The sequence below is a fragment of the Tyto alba genome, unplaced genomic scaffold (genome assembly GCF_018691265.1).
Source record: "Tyto alba isolate M040663 unplaced genomic scaffold, T.alba_DEE_v4.0 Super-Scaffold_20000042, whole genome shotgun sequence".
NCBI classification, from domain to species: domain Eukaryota; kingdom Metazoa; phylum Chordata; class Aves; order Strigiformes; family Tytonidae; genus Tyto; species Tyto alba.
The window spans coordinates 12821776-12846631 of NW_024881293.1; the positions used below are offsets into that span (position 1 = coordinate 12821776).

The 24856-nt window shown below is 49.2% G+C and overlaps 1 protein-coding gene across 30 annotated transcripts in view; it reads left to right on the forward strand.

The window, feature by feature from the left end:
- Positions 1-22393, forward strand: part of PTPRS (protein tyrosine phosphatase receptor type S) — a 163345-nt gene extending 140952 nt beyond the window's left edge. For 18 of the 30 annotated variants that reach the window (XM_032994662.2, XM_042794896.1, XM_042794895.1 and 15 more), the window contains 13 exons: positions 2078-2125; positions 6332-6429; positions 9200-9323; positions 12116-12291; positions 12867-12986; positions 13115-13269; positions 15282-15567; positions 16038-16216; positions 17090-17216; positions 17296-17421; positions 18450-18604; positions 19320-19455; positions 20010-22393. In XM_032994662.2, the coding sequence (XP_032850553.1) occupies positions 2078-2125; positions 6332-6429; positions 9200-9323; positions 12116-12291; positions 12867-12986; positions 13115-13269; positions 15282-15567; positions 16038-16216; positions 17090-17216; positions 17296-17421; positions 18450-18604; positions 19320-19455; positions 20010-20078 (1799 nt within the window). In that variant the 3' untranslated portion in view covers positions 20079-22393. The remainder of the gene's footprint in view (positions 1-2077; positions 2126-6331; positions 6430-9199; positions 9324-12115; positions 12292-12866; positions 12987-13114; positions 13270-15281; positions 15568-16037; positions 16217-17089; positions 17217-17295; positions 17422-18449; positions 18605-19319; positions 19456-20009) is intronic. The other 12 variants (XM_042794906.1, XM_042794909.1, XM_042794908.1 and 9 more) reach the window with 1 other exon arrangement.
- The last annotated feature ends 2463 nt before the right edge of the window (positions 22394-24856 follow it).

Genomic DNA, 24856 nt, shown 5'->3' on the forward strand with positions numbered 1-24856 from the left:
GCTAAATTGGTGCATTCTGGGCTAAGTACGCAGCTGCAAGTGCCATGGCTGTGCCAAGCTTGCCAGACCACCAGTGCTGCCACGCAGCCCCGTGCCTCACCCCAGGAGATCCCCAGGGGCGGTGGAGATGAAGCGTGGCAGGCTGCCCAGCACGTGGGGCTCCAGCCACATCTGTAACGGGGCACTTTCTGCATACGTGCCAAAACACTCCTGTCGGGAGCCAGGCCTGCCCCGTGGGTTGTGCAGAGAGAGAAAGGCAGCTGGTCGCTTCGCGCAGACGAGGCAGCGTCTCCTCGCTTAGTGCGGAGGCCATCGCTGCAAACAGCTGCTCAGCAAGCAAGCAACTGCACTGAACTCCCGGGCAGAGAGGCTCGATGCACTCTCCTTTCTGTACACGTGTGTCCCCATGTACATGCATGTCTAAACTGCCTGCATGACACCTCTGCAAGCCACCACCAACACAGCCCGGCACGGGCATGTCCTCACACAGACAGACAGTGGGCAATGCTGAACAGTGCCTACGCACTGGTACACACGCCTCTGCCTCCGAGTTCCTGGTGCTTGAGGATTTAGAAGGGAATTTATTGTGCTTTTTTTGGGGGGCTGGCTGTTGTTTTCAGTTTGTTTGTATCTTTTTGCCGTTTTGTGCTTGTTAGTAATGTTTCTGCAGCTCCTGTTTCCCCTTCCCATCCCAGTCCTGTCCTTAGCGTTGTCTGAGTTTTCTTAGGGTGAGATTGGCAAGTCGGTAGGTACCCAGAGGGCAGGGATCTTTGGGGAAGCACAAAGGCAGCACTGAGCTGTGGGTTTCAAATCCAAAAGAGTGAGGAGGAACCCTTTGGCATCAGCTCAAGCTTAGGAACAATTGAGCCTCAGCTGAAGGATGGAAGGTTCAGTCCAGCATGCAGGGACCAAGTGCAGAGCAGTTCAGCAGCAGTTAGGTCCCTAAATCAGCTCTTACAAGTGCTCTTAAAGGAGAGTCTGAAGGTGTTTGAGATATTGGGTGTCCCCAGCTGCAGCTCAGCAGCAATTTTCATTTGTCTGGGCTCAGTGTTATATACTGGGTGCAAACAGGAGCTCCCCTTGGGAGTGCTCAGGTTGGCTTCTGGGTGCTCCAGGTGGTGCTGTGAGACCCAACAGAAAGAGCTGCACTCCCATACATGAAACCTATGATGAGATAAAGATAAAAGGATGTGGCCATCCAGCTTAGCCTGGGTGCTAAGAATTGGCTGGAAGTGCTGTTTCATGTGTTTGCCTTACTGTGTATTTCTCCCCGTCCCCACAGGATAGCAGAGTCAGCTAAGGGCACTTCCGAGCTTCAGCTAACGTGATCGATAGAAGAGTCTTCTGTTGACCCTGCTGGTTTGGTCATGCTGTACCTCTGAATTCTTGGTCTAAGAGGCTTGTAAAAGGTAGCTTGGACCTGCCTTTACAACTCTGCTAGGCAGAGGTCTGCAGATCTCAAAAGTCTGCCCAACTTTGTCCCATCTAACTTTAGAAAGATGCTTCTAAAGATTTCTTTAGAAATTTACCTAGCCGAAGATTTAATCTAGCTGGTTTATTCTGCTACATAGTTTGTAAAGCAGTAGAAGGTTTTACAGGATTTGGGAGAGTTGGTCACCTGCCTCCCACAGAATTTTGCAAATGGTTGGAAATGGATGGAAAATCAGAGCTTGGAGTGTGTTGGTGATGATGGAAAGATTGTGATGCAGTTTGCAGGGAAAGACTGCATAGGTGCTGTCTGAATTAAAGTAATTTGAATTAAATAGATTATGGTTTAGAAGAGGGCCTGCAGGCTTTTCTCCAGCCAGATGACCCAGGGTCCAGCAAGCAGGGAGTCTCTATCGTGTCCCCAGCAACCAAACGGAGGGGGGACATGGGAATGGGAGCGTGCGTGGGCTTCTGTGCAGCTTAGAGAGGGGAAAGCATAGCACATCTTAGATATCCTCTCCTAGCCTAATCAGCACCAAAAATAACTTTCTTTTCCTCTTTAGATTTATGTTGTTTTTTGTTTTTTTATTAGCATGAAATTTTTAAAAAGTGTATATTTTATTTATTTATTTTTTACTGTTTTCTGCAGATTCTGGTCTGAGCAGCCCTCTCAGTGACCCTGAGTTTGACTTTGAAAGTTAGTTCCTGTGTGTTTTTGTTCCTGTTGGTTTCATTTTTTCCCCCCATTATTATTTTTTTCTCTTCTGTCGCTTTCCTTTCCAATTCTATTTCGTTCCTGTTATTTTGTTGGGGTTGTTTTTTTGCTGAATTCTCTGTATTCTTGCGGTGTTTGCCCATCTCATCCCTTTTCTGTGCCATCTGTTTGTCTGAACTGCGCTTCCAGTTTTACAGTATCAAATAACAGGCCTTTTGCAAGTCAAGGGTAGCAGCAGCAGAATAGAGCCCCTGGTAGCAGTGTGGGACATTGTCTGTCCTTCTGTGTCTCTTTCGCTGTCCCAGCAGAAAGACCTGGGTTTCAAGGCTTCCTTTTCTCCCCATTGTCCAAGATGTTTCATTTCCGAAGCTTGGCTAAATGTCCCTCGTACTTATTCACGGGCAGAAAGCGATCTTTTGTGCACCGGTGTGTGAGCGTTGTGTGTGTGTGTGCCTGTGCTTTTGTGTTCGTTGCTTCCTAACGTGGGGAAAGAGAAAACCGGAGCTGCAGCTGACAATCCCCTCGCTCTTTGGAGAGCCACGCAGGCACCTTTTCATGTCAGACGAGGAAAAGGGCCGTTTCCCATCTGTGGCAGGTGTCTGTTCCTTGGCATCAACTTGTTCCCGGAGCACAAAGACCAGAGGCCTCTCCATGGTCTCCACACCCCCTGGGTTTCACGCAGAGTGCCATCCAGCCGTGGTGATTTTGCAAGGATAAATGGGCTCTGGCCCATGTAACAGATGTTAGGGTGACGTTTCTGGCGAGTTGGCTGGTGCACAGAGAATCAAGTCTTTTGTGATAAGATTAGAGAGATTCAAGTGATTGAAATGTTAGATGAGACTGGCTCTAAAAGACTTCATCCCCATTAAAAACCAAGATCCCAGCTTTGCTGGGTGGGTTTTGGGTTTGATTTTTTTTTTTTTTTAATTTTTTTTTTTTTTTTTTTTCCCAAATGCTGGGCAGGGAAGTAGATGTGAGATTTCAGCTGACAAACATGAAGAATCACAGATGCTGCTTGTGCTCGGAGATGTGAGGGCTGGGACATTCTTCTGAATAGTTTAATCCCAAATACTGGTCTCTTTGGTATTGAATACTCCTGTCAATACCGTCCCAGCCCACCTGCCACCTCCCCTCAGCCCCCTTACTATAACAGAGGGGTTTTGTGTGTTTTTTTCAAACTGCACGGATCCTTGGCTGAACCTCGGCCCGTGGCAGCGCTCCCTCTGCCACCCTCACCATGGCAGGAGGTCTCTCTGGGTGGCAGCTCCCCGGGTAGCCGGGAGGCCTCTGAGCAGAGGAACCTACGAGCCGTTTCCCTTCCTGTCTAAACAAGAGATATTGAATTAAAGCAGACAGAAGAGAAGCTGATGCAGCAGTGCCAGGTGGTACCACTGGGAAGTACCACTCCTGGCTTATTTAATATCAAACTCCTCCTGGATCTTAATGGGAACCGCTATGCACTTGGCATTTTGACCAGAAAAGTGTTTATCACTGCAGAGGTTTCCGGTCTTTTATTATAAAGAACCCCAGAAATCCATCTGACAAGGAGATTTCTGTCTTTAACAGAAGCAAAACAAGGCAAGTTCCCATGTGCTCTCAGCCAGTGTCTGTTTACAGCGGGTTGGAGGTGGGGGCAGGATGTTCCCCAGCAGAGACAGGGCTGGTTTTCAGGAGCAAGTCACGCCGAGGACTTTTCTTGGAGCTCTTATGAAGAAAACTTGTGAAATGCCTTCAAGTGGAATGTGACTTCTCATTCCAGATTGGCACAGTGGGCCTTTCCCATGCAGCCCACTTGCTCAGAGGGAATGATACACACTGCTCCATGACTTCTAAGCCAAAGAGAATCTGTTACTTTTTTTTTTCTTGCTTGCTTGTTATTACTAGGTTTTCTGATTGTGGTTTTCTTCCTTTTAACCTATGTGTTCATCATTCGGGATTTCATTTACAGCACTGTGATTCTAAGCACGCTTCAGCAAATAATCTCTGGCTTTTTGTGGCAGTCAGGTGGTAGCAGCTGGGCCAAGAGCTGCCCGGCTGCCTCCCAGCTGGGGAGGAAGAATTCAGTGAGGGGGTGACCCACAGAGATGTGGAGATGGCTTATTGAGTTGCCAGAAGTTGTTCTGAGTAGGGTTTGGCTTTGCTCTAATGCTGCAGCTCAAGGTATGTTTGCTGCCCTCTTCAGCCCTTGCTTTCAGAGGCAGAAGGACAGACACTGAAAAAGGTGTTTATAATATTAACTTGGTTTGGGCTCTGATCTCTGGCATCTCAGCCAGTGTGGCCTTCCCATCCCACACAGGCAGAGGACCAGATCTTTCAAATGCCCCCAGTCTGCATCTGTTGCTGTGGTACTGGAGTGGATGGCAGCCACCTTCCAGTCCAGGGTGGGAAGCAAAGGAGAAATCCTTCTCCAGGTGCAATGGGCAAGCAAAAGACTAACTAGCTTCTCCATGAGCTGGGAGAGACTTTCTGCTCTGATCCTCAGCAGAGTAGAATGGAACCAGCGCAGCCTCCCGAATACTTCAGGGTTATTTTGTGAGCTTTTTTGGTCTATTCCCCACCCCTCTTCTATTTTCAGCCAGACTTCCTTGTGCTGAAAATAGATGTCTAGTTGGTTTAGGAGAATCCTGTTGGAGTGGTAGTTCAAATCCCCACTCTGTGGCAGACTCCCCCCAGGCCTGGGGGAGGCAGCATCTCTCTAGAAGTCACTGTAAAACTGAGGATGTCATGCTTGCTTTGCCATCTCTGTGCTGAGTTTTCAGAGTATCTGACCATGCTGCTGCCACCGCCGCTGCTTTGTCACACACCAACACCCACGGGGCTCGAAATTCTCCCTGGCTTCCATCTCTTCTCCACTCCTGTCCTTCTCATTGGGGGCACTGCCCAGGGCTTCTCGGCATGCTGCTGTCCTCGCCTGTCCGCTGTCATTCGTAGCAGGATCGGCTGGCAGACAGCATGGGAAGCCTCTGGAAAAACATAATCCAATGCAGATGAGCAAAGCACGGAGCGCTTTTCCACCTTGGTTTGTAGCGCAGCTATTTGAGATGATGGGGCGGGAAGGAGCCCTGCTCTTTCCAGAGCTCCAGCTGCCCCTCTCAGAGCAGGGTGTGCAAATCACGCTTCAGACTGAAAACTGAATCTGCCTTCGCTGCTCAGCCCCGTTTGTGGCTGAGATGTGCCTTCAGTCTGACCAGTCTGACGCAGCGTGGCCCCCCTGCTACCAGTACAACTCGGAGAAGATCAAGTCTGTTCCCTGGCAGTTCTGTCTGCCTCAATACCAGCACAACTAAATGTTGGTGAGAACTGCAAGGGCAGAAGTGAACCAGGGTCACGAGGCATCGATCTCCCCAGCGAATTTTTTTCCCATCCCCCAGCCTGAGAAGGGGCAAGAGGATCTTTAGCCTCATCCACCACAAAGGTAATGACCTCCCCAGCAGAGACCAGGAGGGGGTTGGCACAGCCTGCCCCGTAGGTGGAAAAAGGAGGGTGAGAACAGAGCAGCGCTGGCCGTCTGCGGGCTGTGCTCTAGAAGGAACATCACCCACCAGCCCTGAGCGGGAAGAGGAGCCAGGGTTTGACATTTCCATACCTGGTTGCACTCCCGGAGCGGTGGAGGTTAGACCGCTGCACCCATGAGCTCACCAAGAAGCTTACAGAGCCAATGTTGTGCAAAGGACGATTCCTGAAAAGCCTCCCCTGCTTCCCCCCATCTGCATTCCCTTCCCCTGCCCCACATCACCATGGTTGGCTGGATCCCTGCCCCTTCCCTTCTTTTGTGTTGGAGTTTGTTTATGATCATTGCGGGTGCTGTAACATTTGCTGCGTAGGTTCCTCTGGCAGCGTTTGCTCATTTTGAGTCCACTATTGGAATTGCTAACATGCATCTGCTCTTTGGATTTTCCTTTTTGTTTTGCTCTGATTTACACATTGAAAATGGGGCCATCACGGGAACACTCTCATTTTACTGTTTTTTTTTTTAATTATTATTTATTTCCTTGATTTTTATTTTTTACTTCCAAGGACACAATTTCGAGCCCTGAATTCTTCTCTTCTAACCTCCCTACTTTCATTGCAGATCTTACATTGTAATTTTTTTTCTTTTCTTGTTTCTGCTTTCTTATAAAATGCGCAACGGTTGTGAATTTTAGTTATTATTAAATGAGATTCTTTTCCTGCTGTCTTGTCTTTTAGGTATGCTCAGCCACCCACCAATCCCCGTTTCCGAGCTGGCTGAACACACAGAGCATCTCAAAGCTAATGATAACCTGAAATTGTCCCAAGAGTATGAGGTATGAGCAAGAGTGAGTGCTGTGCATGGGTTTGCAGGGCCAGTGAATTAGGAAATTCAGACAGGCCCTCATCCAAATAAACATAGCTTCGTTTTAAGGATCCAGTTAGTTGATATAAAAAAAGCTATTTATGTATAGAAAATTACTTGCTCAGTGCCTTGCTAGGCTCTGTTTCAGAACATAAAAATGCGGCTTGGTCCGTGAGCCATTTCTGCCTAAAGAGTGGGCATCTTGGGCTGGGTCTGAGCTCCCTTTGTGAGGGGGAACACAGTTCTGGAAGCTGACTGGCAGACAGACGGGACGGGGAGTTGTCCCTGGGGATGCAGGTGTCTTGCTGCTGAACATGGAGAGGACCAACTCAAGGAATGTGAACCCGGTTTTAGATAGCTGCAGTTAGACAAAATGAACAGTATGTCCTCCACAGCTGTGATCAGCAGCCACGGAGCTAAAGCTGAGAAAACAGGATGATTTGTGCCTTTCTTGTCTTGTCTGGGGGTTTTGTGCTCTTTTTTTCTCCTTCGTGCTAATGTTTGGTTACTCGAGCAGGTTCCTGCAGGCGACCAGCCAGGCAGAGCTGTGGCTGCTGAACTTGCATTTCAAATGACTATCCCAGACTAAAATTCCCGCCTTGCTGGGGCTGACAGGTCGGGCCAGTCCCCAGGCAGACTGAGGGGGGGAAAGCAAAAAGCATCGTAGCCCCCACGTTACCACTGCCACTACGTCGCCTGGCATCCTTGTCGCCAGACGGGGAAGGGCTGTGCTCTTGCACAAACCTGCTCCTGGCCGCTGCCGGTACTGTGGCCGCATCAGCAGCGGTTAAACCCCAGTGCGAATGCCCGGTGCCGTCGGTATGCAGGTTGCTTTCATTGCAGATTGAACATATGACTGAATTTTTTTGTTGTTGTTCAAAGACATAAAACGCCCCGATATTTTTAGACTAACAACTAGTCTAGACTGCCTAGTTCTGTTTGCAGGCAGAGGGCGAGGGGATATTGTCTGAACAAAGGACTGGTTCTGGGATGCTTTCTCCCCAGTCTGGCTTGCAAACATCAGCATGCGTGAAGCAGCTCTGTGCTCACAGCTCCGCACCCAGGGACGGGGGGTTGGCGTGTTGGAGAAGGTGCATTTGCTCTGCTGGGGTCTTTCACCCCACATTGGGGTGTGGGGGGAGCAGCAGCCTCTTAATCTGCTCGATCCAGATTTCAAAGACTGATTTGCATAATGCAATATCCCAAGTGCCCTGGCTTTGTTCCAGCACAACCTCCTCTAGTGGGAGAGCCAGAGCTAAACAAACATCGCTAATGAAATGAATGCGAGGCGAGATTAGAGGGATAGAGAGCAAACAGACACATTACAACAGTATAAATACCCATTAGTTAGGAATGCTCCGCAGCGAGAGTGCAAGAGGACGTTTGTGTCGGGTGGTTTTGTACCAGCATTGCCCCGACCACCGGAGCGGAGCTGTGCCCGGGGGGCTCTGGGATCCGCACGGGCAGGGGAGGGCAGCGGGGGCCTGGCCAGGGCCGACCCCTGCAAGCTCCAAGGGACAACTCCAGGCGTGTGTGGGACCCTGTCCCCGCCGGCTGGGACTGGCAGACAGGGAGAGGGAGGGCGAACAGCGGGAGGCACAACTCAGCACGCTCCTGCCAAGCCTCCAATTGAGGCAAACCCCTGGGGTTCTGCAAAATGATGAAGGAATTAAGCCCTTGTTTTATTTAATTCTCTGGCTGAGGATTTAGAGGTAAACGTAATTAACCTAATTTCCATATCTGGGACAGCTGGACTTTAGGAGAGAAAAAAAAAAAAAAACAAAACAAAAAAAAAACACAAACAAACCAACCACCAAACCTGGCATAAATCACCAGGACAGGCAGAGAGGATTTTTCTCTCCAGTGCATTTCATTGTTGACTCCTTCATCCCTTCTAGGAAAAAGCCACATTGATTCAGTTTCTTAGGGCCAGGGTCCTTACCTCTTCTCTGTCCGGGGAGATGCGCTTGTCCTGCCCTGCTGAGCAGGCAGGTGCCTGTCCCTGCCCAAATCCCGTGGTGCTTTCTCCCCTCTTTGCACCTGGGAGACCTTCAGCACCGAGTCTTTGTGGTCCCAGCACTGAAACTCTGCTCTTCACAGAGCAGCCCAGTCCCCTCCTGCTGCCCATGACAGCGAATTTTTTCCGTGATGTTTCATGTCCCACTTGCACACGTGGTTATAAACCTTGTCCTAGCTTAAATATCTTCTTCCCCAGGTATTAGTACTCACCAAGACACTGGTATATTTATGCCCTCTTAATCGTTGTTTAGTTTAATCATGCACAGATTTAGCCTATTCATCATCTCATAAATACGTCCTGATGTGATGGTTCCTGTTGTTCTCTCCCAGTTGCCGGCCGTTTTTCAGTGTCGGTAACGCAGGGCTGTAACTATTGCAGTGCAGCCTCAGCAGAAGTACGATCCGAGGCCCTGTATTGCAGTCTGAAATCGCACTGATGCTTTTGCCACCGGGTTGCACTGCATCGTGCCAGAGGGGGAATTATCTCCAGCACTGCTCTGGGTGCACCTGGGGCCACGGGAGATGTGGTGCGAGCACGCTGTGCTGCCGGGCTGGGGCTTTTCCACAGCAAGGATCGATTCTTGAGGGAAGCAAACGGTGACTGCTGCGTTCCTCAGCTCCTTCAGAGCCATGATCAGTCCCATGCAGAGCAAGGTATTCAGAGCTTGATTAGATGCTTTTCTCCTCTCTGACTCTTCCATTTTCTTTCCCAATTCCTCCAGTCCATTGACCCTGGCCAGCAGTTCACCTGGGAGCACTCCAACCTCGAAGTGAACAAGCCCAAAAACCGTTACGCGAATGTGATTGCCTACGACCACTCGCGTGTCATCCTGCTGCCCATTGAAGGTACTGGAGCATCTCTCCTCCTACGTGTTAGTGCTAGGCTGAAGTTGCTGCAGGGAAGCATACTGCACATGCTCCTCTCCCTTCCTTGTTGCTCCCTATTTATATTCTTCTCTTAGCATCTCCCTGGGAGTTTAGCAAGCAGGAGATACCTCTGTAAACCAGGCGTTTGTGAAATTCTGGTGACTGACATATTCCCTGGAGCTGCAATCTCTGATTTCAAGGGCTGGTTTATCAAGAAACTGTCTTCCCTTTACTTGGAGATCCCTGCCCGATACGTTTCTGACTAACGGGAAGAATTCAGACCACATAGTGCTTTAGAGGGAGCAGGAACAGGGCAGTGGGTGACAATGGATGTGGAGTGCATCTGTACAGTGGATGAATGAGAACTAAGCACAGGGCTAATTATACAGATGTGTCAGCAACATAGCAAAGATATGGCTGCTGAGTAGTACAGACATAAAGATCGCTTGATATGCAGCTCCTGCTGCAGTCCTGGCCCCGAAAAGACTAAGAATAAGAAGGGGTTAGTGTTAGCCTGGTAGGTCATAAATTGTTTCCTGAGCTTCCTGTGTGAGTGATGGCACAGTCAGAAAATTTACATTAGATTTCACAAGTCACAGCTCTTGACAGAGTTGCTCTGGTGCATGCTAGGATAAGAGGGGCTTTTGGTGGAGAGGAGATGGAGTTTGACAGGGCACCTGCTTTGGTTGCTGCTGCCAAGGTAATATTTGAGTTTCATTGTCTCAGGTTGTGTGTGGCTGTGCAGTATGGATAAAGCATTTAAGACTAATCTTGCATTGCAAAGAGCTGATCGTCTGAGCAGAGAGGATATGGGATGTCCTAATAACCCCCTGGTGAATGTAAAGGTTAATTCAGAAGCCTTCCTGGCAAGGGAATCGCTACAATAATCTCCCTCTGCTGAGGTAACTCTGAGGGACGTGGGGAAGTGGCAGAACTGTTCCTGAGGTAACAACAGACCATGGTGATTTGCCAAAAAGCTGCACAAATCTGGATTGGTCTTGTCTGCCATGAGAGGATTTTAAACATTTCTCATTGTGAAGATGACTCTGTTCTGGCTTGGTCTTCTTCTGAGATTAATATTGTATGAGCCAAGGAAAGCAAAGTCTTTAAAAAGTTGCCGTGTCATTCAGGGGAAGAGAGAAGAGCACAAGTGTAGAAATGAAGGACACTTTGGGCTGGTCTCAGCTCTCAGGAAAATAGAAGCATGGGGCTGGATGCAGGCAGCAGTCCTGACTCTGCCCAGGTGGCATTGTGAGGGACCAATGGTGCAAGTATGATGGGCCAAGGTTTAATTTTCCAGCATCTGAGAGGTTCTGACATGTCTTGGCTGGTATGTTGCTTCCTACCAAGCTGTATTTTATGCTGGAGGCTGGAAGATGAAAGGAGTTGGAAGAATTAGTTGTTGCTTTCTCTTTGTTTTAAATCTGGGTTTGTCAAGGCTGCAGACTGTCACTGTCTGCTTGGTTGGGAAGAAGTAGTGGCTTTAATTCTATGACTTCTCTGTAACTGGGCCTGTCACACAGCAAAACGCTGCAGGAGCTCACGGCCACCATTTTAAATTACAGAGTGGACCCGAGGGGGCTGGAGAGGAGATTAATTCCGGAAGCTCAGCCTTGATCATGTTCCTGCTGCTGGTGCACAGCCGCCTCCCCTCCTGAAATTTCAGATTGGGAAGGAACGGGGGCAGGGAACCCTCCAGAAATTTAATCAAAAGCCATTTCTACCAGCAGCTGAAATTACCAAGTACCCTTGAGGACTGGCAGGCAATTCAGCGTGGATTGCACCTCGCCAACAGAAGCAGCGATGTCTATTGCTGCAGCAGGATGAGGACTAGCAACCCAATTTCATATTGGTGCTGCTCCCCACCCTTGGCTTCCCCTCGAGACAAGAGTTAAGCGTTCTGTACCGAGTTAATCATAGGTTAGCAGAAACCTGCCAACCTTGCCAGCCGCTCTGCTGTAATTAGGAACGGGCCAAATCGCCAAACAGTGCGGATCCTCCGTGCCAATCTCAGAGGCTCTCTAAAGCTGAACCTGGACATCACTGCTTGCCAGTGTCCATTTTAACTTCAGAGCAGTTTTTTCCTGCCATGTCCCCATCACCCTCTTCACTCTGGCAGTACCTCCTGCCACTCGTATCAAACCCCTCAAGCAAGGACACAGGCAAGCAGCTGTAACTCAATAGCCTGTAACTCATGCGAATAGAAAAAAAAACCCCACTCCTAAAAATGACAGCGGACAATTTAAAGCAAGTCAAAGCCTGTAATTTCAAGGTCTTTATTGGCTGAATCAAGCCTGGTTTTATTCCTTGCTTTGTCCAGCTGTAGCTCGCTGCCTGGGATTAGACTGGGGACTGCGCAGTGCGTCAGCCAGGTGCATTTACTGCCCAGACTCTGGGTGTTCTGGGACAAAGACTTGGCCTTGTCCTGTTTGAGACCTGTGAAGCAAGAGCCCTAGGCCAAGACTTTTGCTCCTATTAGCAACACCAGTAAGAAGACCATGATTTCAAGGCTTGATACTAAGTCTCTTTAATATCTTTTGCAAAAAGTTATTTGTCTCCCTGCAATGCAGACCTTCGAGGCAGGAGCTTCAACTGGGAAAAATTTGCTGTTACACACAAAGAGCTGTGATTCTAACCCACCAAGCCATGAAGGCTCTGGTGTTTTTGCAGGGGAATTATCTGTAACAACATTCCTGCAAAGATCTCCCTGTGCTTCTGACTGTATAAAGTCCTGCGCAATTCACTGACTTGCTTTTGCTGATTTAATACAGGAATTGTGGGCAGCGATTACATTAATGCCAACTACATTGATGGCTACCGGAAGCAGAATGCCTACATTGCCACGCAGGGGCCTCTGCCAGAGACCTTTGGAGACTTTTGGAGGATGGTGTGGGAGCAGCGTTCAGCTACTATTGTTATGATGACTAAGCTGGAGGAGAAATCACGGGTAAGATGCATAAGGGATGACTAGTTAGTCATAATCCTGGGGGATTGGAGGGTAGGGTTGGGGAACAGCTAATCCCTTTGATCTGCAGCCCACGTTTATGTCAGTGGGGGATTTTTGCCTGCTTTGCCAGCACCCTGAAAGTTCAGTGATTCATTTATTTTAAAAAAACAAACCATTCACCCTGGAAAGCTGCAGCCTCCTTTGCAACTCCAGGGGAAGAGGATGCTCGATCCCATCGCATGCTTTGTAGGTCTGTCTCGGAGTTAATCATGTGGCACGTTTCACATTCAGTTCTCTTGTTTAACAAGCCCCAGTACATTCACTCTAATCTTCAGGATCATTCCAGTCTATTGTCTACATGATTGATGTGGTGCATCAAAGCCTCTGCTTAGTCAGTAGGAGCTTTTCATGCCGGGTCTGTCCCTATCCTGGTGCTCTGCAAAGACTCTTGCACCTTCCCTCCCCTTTGCCACCTGGGCAGCTTCGCCTGTAACGACATCAGGGCAGTTCTGCGGTGAGCTTCCCCCGCAGCGCAGGGTTTGTTCCAGCACTGAGCTGTGCCTCCTGCCTTCCAGATAAAGTGTGACCAGTACTGGCCGGGCCGAGGTACAGACACCTATGGAATGATCCAAGTGACTTTACTCGATACCATTGAATTGGCCACGTTCTGCGTTCGAACGTTCTCCCTTCATAAGGTAACCTTGCTCTTGCTCCTGTTTTTTTCCCCAGAGACAGGCTACGGCACCCTCCGTGCGCCACACAGGCCCGGTACGGCGATGTGCTGGTACCTCACGTTACTCTTGGAGCTTTTTTGTCTTTGCAGAATGGCTCCAGCGAGAAGCGGGAAGTCCGCCAGTTCCAGTTCACAGCGTGGCCTGACCACGGTGTACCCGAGTACCCCACCCCGTTCCTGGCTTTTCTGAGACGGGTGAAAACCTGCAACCCCCCTGATGCTGGTCCCATTGTGGTGCACTGCAGGTACCGATTTCCTTTGTCCAACTCTCGCACGGGGCCATCTGCAAGGGAGGCAGAAAGATGCTGATTTGCTCTTTGGAGATGTGTACAGTCTCCTAGCGAGTACCCAGCAGGCAAGAGCTGTCCTCTAAAATGGATTCCCAGGCAGCATCTGAGGGAGAATACTTGGGGTTTTCATTGAGCACAGAATTTCCTGAGATGACAAGTGGTTTAGTTTGCACCAAATCGCTCAGATCTTGTCAGCAACGGGAAGCGCCCCGTGCTGTACTGGTGTCTGCTCCTGTGTGCAGAGGTTGTTTCTTGTCACAGTGGGAAAGGAGGAAGATGGAGTGTGGCCTAGGCAGCTTCCTGGTTGGTGCTGCATCGAGTGTTTGGGAGGCAGAGCTGCCTCTGCTGTCAAAGGGAGAGCTGACAGTGATTGAAAGAGGGGGTTTTGAGCGCTGCAGCCATTCTGATAATGACAAACTGAAGGCCCCTATGGGCCGGTAGTGTTCCCTAATTCAATTTACAACCCAATGAGGAACGCTTGCAGCCTCAACTTAGATAAATCCCTGTGTTCCTCAGGAGGGTGTGGAGGAGCCTGCAGGTTACTCGGCACTGAGGAAAGACATCTGAATTTTACAGGCTGCTGGGGGAAGCTAATCCTGCCTCTCCTAGAGGATGCCATTTAAACAGTCTTTGTAAGTGGGCAACTTATCACTAACCTTGCAGATGGCAATTATCGTGCACCTCTCAGAAAATGAATAAAGAGAGCTGTCAGCTTACAATGTGCAGGAACTGGCTCCCAGATCAGCTGCTAAATTCTTGCCAAAGCTTCAGTCACCTGCTTGGTTCAGGTGTTAGGCAGTCTAATTAACAGAGATCAAGGGGGCTTTATGAAAAAAGGGACTGCACTGGAACAGTAAAAGGAAACCCTTTATTAGAGGCAGCCAATGCATAGACCCACAGAGCCCTGCTGAGTCACAAATGCCATTACACACAAGTTTGATGTTACCTTGATGCACAAAAACATCTAGGAAAAGAGGTGACTCATGTTACTCATTACAACATCAGTAGTTTCTCAGCTGCTGCAAGATCTGAGTGATTAAATGGGCTTTTTAAGCCCTTAGATTGTGCCAGCCTTTTGTTCAAGCCTAGAGCCCCCCACCTAGAATTGTCACAGTTGTGTGTCTGCCAGGAGAGCTCCCGCCCTGGGGATGTCACAGATGAAGAGGCAGGAGAAGCGGGGCAGGCCAGTACAGAGGGGCAGTAGGGACGTCACCAGAGGCAACTTTTCATCTTCCATCCTGTCCTCAGGTGACATAAGACCAAACTTGACTTGGGAAGTTTTTACTCTGCTGTGCTGAACAAAGCAAACCTCTGCACGTTGCAAAGGCTTTGGGGCTAAGCCGGAGTTGTGCGTGCAGACCGGCACAGGAGGGGAGGGGACCTCGGCGTCCGCGGGCTCCAGCAGCCTCTCCCTGCTCTTGGGGCAGCACTGGCCCAGGTGGGCTTCGGGTAAACAGCTTTTTAGGTTCCAGTGCAGGTTTCACCAGCCCCAGTGCAGCACTGTGCTCGTGCACTAGAGTGACTCGGAGCAGCCGTGACGTCGGTGTCCCCACTGTCCCCCACTGCATGCTGTACAACCGTGCAAACCCTCCAACAGAGTATTTTTAAACTCTGTCAAGAGCAACGCACTGAGGTGAGTGGGCAGTAGCGCTCCCCAGCACCGGTTCCAGTAGGCAAGTTCCTTTAATACGACAAAATTAATGAAACGGCTGGACCCACACATTTGGCCGGTTTGCCAAGATTTCCTTTGCCTCAGGCCAGCAGTAGCGGTGTTCACAAGGCCGAGGCTCCTTCCCAGTCACTGAGTGTGTTGGTTGTTCACTCTCTGCCTTGTGCATCTGGTTCTACCCGGTGTTGGCTCCTGTTTGTGGCAGTGGGAAGATCCTCACTCCTGGGTGGCCTTCTGGAATATCTTTCTTCAGTAGCAGAGTAGTCCCATCACTTCGTTTTTTCCCTTTTCTTTCCAGTGCGGGCGTTGGACGGACAGGCTGCTTCATTGTGATCGACGCCATGCTAGAGAGGATAAAACACGAGAAGACAGTGGACATTTATGGGCACGTCACCCTCATGAGGTCACAGCGCAACTACATGGTACAGACAGAAGACCAGTACAGCTTTATACACGATGCCTTGCTCGAGGCTGTTGCTTGCGGCAACACAGAGGTGCCAGCTAGGAATCTCTACACCTACATCCAGAAACTGGCACAGATTGAAGTTGGAGAGCACGTGACGGGCATGGAGCTGGAGTTCAAGGTAAGGTAGATGCGTGAATGGGGACAGTAGTCACTGGGGAAAGCTCTGTATTCCTCACAGGAGCCTTGTTTGGCACTCGTGCGTAGCAGCCAGGGAGCCTCTGTAAGGCTGATGGGAACGTTTTGGTTCCATGTTAGAGAAGTAATTGCTTTTCTGACTTATGCTACCACAATTCCCAGGGGAGACCTACCTGCCGCTGCAGGAGGCTTGTCTGGTCATTTCAAATCTAGATCGAATTTGCTCCCTTCTTAGATTGGGTTTTTAAACATTTTTTTTTTTTTTTCATCTGAAAGTTTTGCTTAGTCTCAGAGCCTGTGCTGTCCCATCACCCCTACGAAATAAAAGGAGGGCAACCCAGGCAGAACAACGTGGTGGAAGAGGGAGAGCAAGTTAAGTGGGCTGGCACAGGGCTCAGGCAAAAAAAAAAACAAAAGCTGAACAAACGGTTATGCCTCTGCTTTCGCCTTCAGCGACTCGCCAACTCCAAAGCCCACACCTCCAGGTTCATCAGTGCCAACCTCCCATGCAACAAATTCAAGAATCGCCTCGTCAACATCATGCCATACGAGACGACACGGGTCTGCCTTCAGCCCATCAGGGGAGTGGAAGGGTCGGACTACATCAACGCCAGCTTCATCGATGGCTACAGGTGAGCGGCACCTCCGCGGTCAGGGGCTTTTCTGTGCGAGTCTGAGGCTGCAGAAGCACTAGTGGCTGGGCTGAGTCCTAGCAGGGGTAGTCTGTCGTTCTGTCCCACCACCTAGCTCTACCTGCACGCAGTGGTGCAATGCTGGAGGCAAATTCCTTCTTGCGGATGGCCAGCAGCCCACACGCAGACTCACATTCAGCCCTCTGGTGAGCTTTATTCTCCATGGTCTTAAAATTACTTATCCCTTAAAGCAAACCAAACCCTACTCCAGCTGCAGGTCCTAAACATAGAGTGGCAGTGAGGGTGGATTTTGCCATTGGGAGGTTTCTAAAAACAGATTAGCCTTTTTATTACTTCTGTGATTTGGGGACGTTGCAATTCTGACAGCTTCCCACAGGCAGTACGTGCCGTGCGCTCCAGCCCTGGGAGCAGCAGCCCTCCACGGGTGTGCTTGGAGCCCAGGCAGCTAAAGCTGAGCCCTAACCAGGGCAACAAACCAACCCCACGTCCACATTTCCTCACCTCCGGGAGCCTGGGGCAGTCCTGGCCCTGGCCCTGGCTCTGGCACCAGCGTTAGGGCATCGCTGGGCCGGGCAGTTAAATTCTTGGTGCTACTCAGGCCCAGAAAATGTGGATGCTGGTTCCAGGAATCAGGCACGCAGCACGTTATACCTTCTTCCATACAGAGCATCATGCTAGAGCCATCTAGATTTACCCCTTGACAATGGTATTTAGAGAAAGCTTCACAATTGGCTTTTTTTCTTTTACCATTAGCACCAAAGACGCCTCCCACCTCTTTAGACCTTGCACTGCTCTAGTTCTTCCCCGGCAATTCCTGACCCCCCCACCCCTTGGGTTTGGGCTCCCTTTCAGGCAACAGAAGGCATACATTGCTACTCAAGGGCCGCTGGCAGAGACCACTGAAGATTTCTGGCGGATGCTGTGGGAGAACAACTCCACCATTGTCGTGATGTTGACGAAGCTTCGCGAGATGGGTCGGGTAAGTGTGCGCTGGACGAAGCGTGGCGGGGAGGCCTGCAGCACCGGGGCTAACAGCAACCTTCCCTTCCCCTTGGCAGGAAAAGTGCCATCAGTACTGGCCAGCGGAGCGCTCTGCCCGGTACCAGTACTTTGTAGTAGATCCCATGGCTGAATACAACATGCCTCAGTACATCCTGCGAGAGTTCAAGGTCACTGATGCCAGGGTAAGTGCTGCATGGCACGCCGTCCACGCTTGTGAGGGTTAGAGCTGAGGGAGGGCTGGAGTGGGTCAAACCCACACTCTAGGGGAGGCAGCTTACCTAAAAAAAGGGACTTTGTCATGTTTTGGCTGCCAGAAGAAAAGCTGAGGTGTGAACGCTTCCTCTGTGAAAGTCTGGGATTATCATCAGTGGGGGAGAGCTTAGCTGTAATGAGGAACAGGGCCCACAAACACAGATTGTACTTGAATATATCTTCTTACAAATTGAAAGTAGTTTTCTAACCTCTGCTCAGTGATCACAGTAGGGAGTCATTATGTCAGAGATGTACTAAGCTTTTGGTTTTACTTGAAAAGCAGAAACTCATATCTCCCCAACTAGCTAATAAACACAGACTTGCAAAGGATACTCTGCAGCCTACAGAAAATGTACGCTTCTCCTCTGGCTTTAAGGGGCACATTCACTCAAAGAATCTTGGATTCAATGTCAGATTTTTCCTCCAAAGGAACATTTCAGTACCTTCTGAAATTTGTTTAGCAAATGTAACCCTCGCTCTCAGAGTCCTCTACTTTTGAGGTTGCCAGTATTGTAGAACCAGGTAATTCTGTTTGCAAGGTTGAGAAGGAAGATGCCTCATCAGTCCTGCTAGAACAAGATTTATCTTCCTGTCAGCTGTAATTCTGACACTGTGGCAGCTCTTTCTCAAGATTGATAGAGAGGCCATAACCTCACCTTGAATGTTCCTTTGGTGAAGACTCCATCTGTGCAGTCTCTGCAGTGGTCAGGGCTTTCAGCACACCTGCCAGGAGTATAGAGCTGTGCTGACAAGACAACTCCAGAAAACTCAACTGCAACACGAGCAGCTTCATCATTGTATATCTAGATTATATATATAACGTCCACTTGATTATAACACAAAGTTGGCCCAACTTTTTGTGCCCCTTAATGAACTAGCAACAAAATGGGGGCTTTTGCCTTTTGTATTCACTACCACAACTACAGAATGTTTTAAATATTACTGTTTTCTCCCCCAGGACGGTCAGTCACGAACTGTTCGTCAGTTCCAGTTCACTGACTGGCCAGAACAAGGCGTGCCAAAATCAGGAGAAGGTTTTATCGATTTCATTGGACAGGTACATAAGACCAAGGAACAGTTTGGCCAGGATGGCCCCATCTCTGTCCACTGCAGGTACGCATGTGCAACTGGAAGCATCTAATTCATCTGAGAATGCAAAAGAGCTGAAGGAATTAAAATCCTACAGCTAGCTCTCTCCCTCCTTTCCCACCTGAGCTTTGCCAGCACATTTCTTGGGGGTGGCTGGAGGCTCGGTGCCAAACACTGTTGCTTCTGCCAACCAAACTCACCTCCCTTCAGTCCTGGGCTCTGCCCACAAGGCCTTTGACCCTTTATATCCAGAGGGGAGGTATGAAATGCTGATACTCTGAAGGAGATGGGAACCCCAGTGTTAATCAATATTTGACCTGCAGAATTAAAAGTACTTTTTACCAGTCTTAGCCCAGATCTGCACCTCTAACGTTGGGGGGTTGTGTTTGCTGGTGGCAAGAATTGTACCTCCCTACCCCAAGGCAGAGAGAGGATAATGCATTCTTCAAATTATTTAATTTTAAAAGCCCAGTGTTACATATCAGTAACAATTTTCACACCGAATGCTGCTTACCACTACCCAAAGCTTTTGACTTTTTTCTATTTCACGTTCTCAAAGATTTGTTTGGGTCACACACTCTGACAGCTTTACTACTTCCTACCTCCTGGAGGACTGACTGAGTCTCTCCAGTTCCAACGTGTTCTTAAGACACAGCTCAACCCTACCGTAACCTCAGCATTTAGAGAAGCATTAGAACATGGTAACATACAGTTTCCTTTTTTTCTCCCATTCCTGCAGTGCTGGCGTGGGCAGGACTGGAGTGTTTATCACATTGAGTATCGTCCTGGAAAGAATGCGTTATGAGGGGGTTGTAGATATTTTCCAGACAGTAAAGATGCTGCGAACACAACGACCTGCTATGGTGCAAACAGAGGTAAGGGGGGGAGTGGGGAACCCGTCCCCGGGCGCAGTTTCGGGGGCTGAGTTGCAAAGCGCCACGGCTGCAGCCAAACCCTCGGCTGCCCTGGCTGGGTGGAGCGTGCTTTTGGCCTTTCTAACCACCAGCAAAACCTTACCTCAGGATTACTCAGCAAGCCCAGGCCGCACTGCTGCTTTTACCTAAGTAATGAAAAAAAAAAAAACTAAAATCCAATCCTATTGTTACAAAGTCTCTTAAAGATTTCACCCTAGTCTGCCAGCCCTGATTCTTATCTCACCCCGCCTCTGAGGTAAGCGGGTCTCACCTGCCCCTAAACAGCCCAGACGTGGGCTGCAGGGCAGGAAGGGTTAGTGGTGGGATGATTGCTCTCTGAGAGGTGCACAGATAATAAAGGGAAGGGATTTCCTTTCCCAGTAGTTTGCAGTTCTTTGAGAATAAAAGAGTCTGCGCGTGGTTCCTGCCCAAGTATGGGCTAACTGGGAAGCAGGGCAGCCATCCTGAAGAGATTTTTCAAACCTCTGAAGCTGGCTCTCTTTTACTCTTTGCAGGATGAATACCAGTTCTGTTACCAGGCAGCTCTGGAGTATCTGGGAAGTTTTGATCACTATGCAACATAAAAAGCCATCCGTTGTGCAGACTTTACCAACCACTTAAGTCCTGGAAGGCCTCTTTTGACCCAGGAGGAGCGCTTGAACTTACAAAACTGAATCAGAAGAAGTACCTTTTCATCTGGACAATGCATTGGGGAGCAGGGGGAAGGATTGAAAGGAACACCCCTTCAGGAACTCCATGTTGTAACCTGGACCGTGAAGAGGCAGCTCAGGAGATTGCTGAAGGACTGCTTTAAGTGGTGAACTGCTCTTGTTACCTCAAGTGGTGTTCGCTGTGGACAACGTATGGACATCATGGAACAGATCCAAAAGCTAAAACACACCTTGCGAAACGTTACTGCTGGAGAAGGGAAGGAAACCGACTTTGGTTACATCATTAGAGTTCAGTTTATTTACTAATATAGTTGGCAGTCTTTAAAGGAAGTCACTTGCAGAATTGAAGGTGTTCTGTAAAAGATAAGGAAAGGAACTAAATCTCAACACTTAGGCAAACTTAGGGTCAGGAGTTCTTCTAGCTGGAGTCTTAATAACCTCAGTATCAACATCAGGATGATTCCGGGCTTACAGGCACCTTGCAAACAGCATTCACTGAATGCCCCTGCCACGCAAGAGGTTTTATAGCTCACATTTTGAATACTTGGAACATTCCTCATTTCTTCTAATTCCAAAATTTATTTTTTAGAATATTTAAAATTATAGAGAAAGAGAGATACGACCCCCCGGCCTGGCTGTGTGGTGTGGCCCCCTCCCCTTGCACACCGGTGGGACAGGCAGAGCTGGCAGCTCCCCTGGGCTGGTTCTGTCCCCCCCGTCTCGGCACATGCAGCTGACACAAAGGCGTTGAGGCCAGCAGGGCTGGGACACCCCGTCACGCAAGGCAGCCCCTTTCCCATTCTCTTTGCACATTCACACAACCCCGCTGCTGCTGCTGCTGCTGCGGGCAGCGGTGCCGCCCCGGCCCGGTCCTGCCGCAGAGGGCCGGGAGCATCTCTCCGAGAGGAGCCCAAGAAGCGCCCTTGAGAAATTTCTTTCCAATAGCCAACTGCTGCTTGCTGCCAGCCCCTCACCTCTGAGCACCGCGGCTCCCCGGGAGCGATGCAGAGACTCGCAGGACTGTCCCGGTACCACGTCACCCCACGCTCACCGGCACAGCTGCGACCGTGCCCTAGCTGTATAAATAACTGGGAGAGATCAAGTGAGATGCATTCAATGGCATATCCTGTGAGTGGCTTTCTTTAAAGTATCGATGTAACTGTAACAAGTGACATTACCTTTTTTTTAAATAGTGTATTTTTTCCTTTTTTTTTAAAAAAAAAGACAAAGAATATCAGTCAATGAATTTAAAAGAAAAATTTGCTTATTTGTTCATATTATGTTCAAAGACAGTCTATTTTTTCACTGTAGAAATGTTACGTGTAATGGCTGTGATATATAAAAATGCAGTGCAAATTGCTACTTCTACATATTGCTTTTCTACCATTTAAAAGGTTTAACTTGCTCATGTAAGAACAAAATGTCCTTTCTGGCTTTTTTTTTTTTGGGTTCTTTTGTTTTCAATCGCAGACATATCACATGTCTCTGGGAGGGTGTGAGACTAGCAGGCAGGCCTCGACACGGCAGCAGTGCCAACCCGCTCCCCTTCAGCCCCGGCGCCCGCTCTTCACGGGGCCAGGGCTGAGCTGGGAGGTTAAACAAAACCGGTGTCTCACGCTGACTGAAGGCAGGAGGAGGGCGATGTCGGAGCCACGGCACACGTCAGCGTGCACACGGGTTTTTTACCATCAAAGGTGTAGTGTAGGTAACAGCCCAAGTCTGTCTGTGCGCTGGGTTGTAGATACAATGCTCTTGCAAGTGTACGTGACTGACAGAGTTTTCTTGCAGAAGTGCACAGAGGACAGCAAGTCTTGGAAAAGACGCACTGCCCTGAACACTGCTTGCCTGTGACTTTTCCTTTTTTTATTTTTCTAGAAGGGGTAATCATGGCCATCAAGTGCTACCCAGAAAACCCCACAACAATCTATTTCCTGTCTTTAACTGAAAAAAAAAAAAAACAAAAAAAAAAAACAAAGAAAAAAAAAAGAAAAGAAACAAAAGGCTTCTTCGAGATTTTACTTATTTGTGTGAAAGTTGCCCAAATTTCTAAGTATGTTGCAGCAAAATCTTACTGGACGAGTTGGGGGGAGGGGGGAGGTTTTTTTCTTTGTATGAGAGCAAAGTGCTGTTGCTTTCACACTGTTATTTCAAACTGAAACAGTAAGTGGTTTTCATACCACTGTGTATGTAGATATATTGACTTTGTATTAAAGGAAGATTGTCTGAAAGGCCTGGCTGCAACCCTCTTTGTTGGTAGGAGCGGGCAACGAACGAAGCGGTTGCTCTGCGTAACGCAGCGACCGCAAAAGCCTTTTCGCTGGCGCCCACAGCCAGGTACCAGGTTGCTCTCCCTCTGCTGTGCTTCTGCTCCTTCTAAAAATAGGCCACCTTTACAAGCCAAACATGTGGTTGTAAAGAAACAAGCTCGTTTGGAGAGTTTTTGGGCCAAATAGCTGCAGTGCCCCAGGCATCAGCTTCCTGCTAGTTCAGCGTGGACCGTGGCACGGGGGCGGGCGCAGGGCTGACGCCTGCCCTGGGGTTTCAAACCTTCCGTGACCTCCGCTGCTGCTGACCTGGCTGTGTTTCCCTTCTGTGGGGCAGTGGCTTCAGAAGGAGCAGGTCTCCTCCCCGCTTTCCTGCTCAGCCTGGCCCCGGGTGGGCTCTGGACGGGCAAGGAGCAAAAAAAAAAAATACCTCGCAGTGAAGAAAACAGCCTTACCCAAAGCGGACGGCGGCAGAAAGCAAAGGTCCCGTTGGAAGCTCCTGGCCACAGCAGACACGAGTCTCCTTGATCCTCTGCTGAGGACCCCGTGTCTGCCTTGAGGGGAAGAGCCCAGCAAGAGGAAGCAGCTCAGACCTCCTCTGCTGCCGCAACCTACAGCACGACGGGGTGGCAGTGAAAGCAGAAATCTTCACGGTCTTCTCACTGCCAACAGGAGCCATGGAAAAAACCTTGGTCCAGCTGAGCTACACTAAGCTAACCCACAGGCTGCAGTAGGTCTGTGCTAACAGTGGCTCCTACTCCCAGGTAGGCTCAGTCTGGACTGAGCGTCCCACTTCATCCACGTTAAGTCACAAAGGAGCTGAGCAGGGGCTGGCGAGGACACAGGGGTTTGGAGGACAGCAGAAGCATTCTGGATCAGGTATTTTTTCCCTCCCCTTTACAGACGGGCTGTACCAGCACAAAGCATCTCTCTCTGCTACGCTGACACCACCAGCAGCATTTTGGCTCAGGCTTACAGAAAAGGAAAAAAAAAAAAAAAAAAGAAATCAGCAAGTCAGCACAGAACAGTGATCAAACATCAGGTGAGCTGTGAACCCAGGGAATTACATCACCTTCAAAATGTTGTTACTCCACATGATAGATGGAGCAGGTGGGGAGCCAAACAAATATCAAACAGCAACAACCCTGATGGCACAGGAGAAAGGAAAAAAAAAAATAATCTGGTTTATAATCGTGTCTCATGTACATGAGTAGCTCCAGGCAGTTACATGAATAGTAATGATTTTTGACTCTTCATAATCTCCTGGACTCAGAGATAATTTGTAGCACTGAATTCTACAGATCAGCCATGCAACACAGCACAGACCCCTTCCATCAACCTTACATTAATCAATGTGTTGATTTTTGACACTTGCTTTATTTTATCATTGAAGAATAGAAAGGAAAAACTGATTTTTCTTCTAAGTTCTGTTCATCAGCCTCCCTACATCAACCCCTTGTCTACCTGGTCTCTGCACCCTCTGCAAAGCTATTCTTGTCTCTCTGTGACGCGAATCACTCCCATCGCCTCTGTCCAGACTTATTTTTGTTCTATCCTTTTCTGAGCTGGCATGACCGTCCCCTGTGTTGAGATGCAAAACCCCTACAGAACAGAAATAAATACCACATGGAGTACAGGAAGGTGAGCGACAAAGAGAATTGGAACAACAGCTGGGAACTAAGTAAATCTTTCCAAAAAAAACCCCAACCAATACAGTAGGAAGCCAGTTAGAGAAGCAAATACGAAATGAAATCTCGGCACATGAGCAAGGCTTGCAAAAGCTGCAAAGACACAGTGACCCTGTGACACTACAGCTGCGGTGATGGTCCTGCAACAGCTCCTCTTCTAAGATCAAGAAACACAAATGTAAATGCTCAGAAAATCCCATTACCATCTTTGCCTTCTGATTTCCATTGCATCACTCAACGCAGAACTTAAAATACACGAGAAGAAACTTCAGCAGAGTCTGTAGCAGCAGTAACCAACTCGGCTCCCTCCTGCTCCTCACACCACAAGATCAGGAAGAGCAGGTGGGAGGAGAGAGGCAGCAGAGCCCTCCGTCCTTCGCCGGTGGACACACCGGGGTGCTCCAGGGGATGATTCTGGCACAGAAAAACCCATCTGAAGTGTCCCACTGACAAGGAAGGGAGCCAAGACATTCATCACCAATAAACACCTCCGTGGTTTCCGCAGCCAGAACAGGCGGGGACATCGTCGGCTTTGGATGGACCACAGGTAACTGAAACAAGACGCTCAGTGGTCTGGGGAAAAAAACCATCCTGTCTCTCAGGGCCAGGCAGGGGCTGACTTGGACCATCAGAGCCAAACTGCGCTGGTCCTGGCGCTTTCAGACACCTTTTAGATCACAGCAGAAAAGCCCTCAAGGATCGTAAAGCAAAGAGCAGATACCATGTACAAACTCCTAAG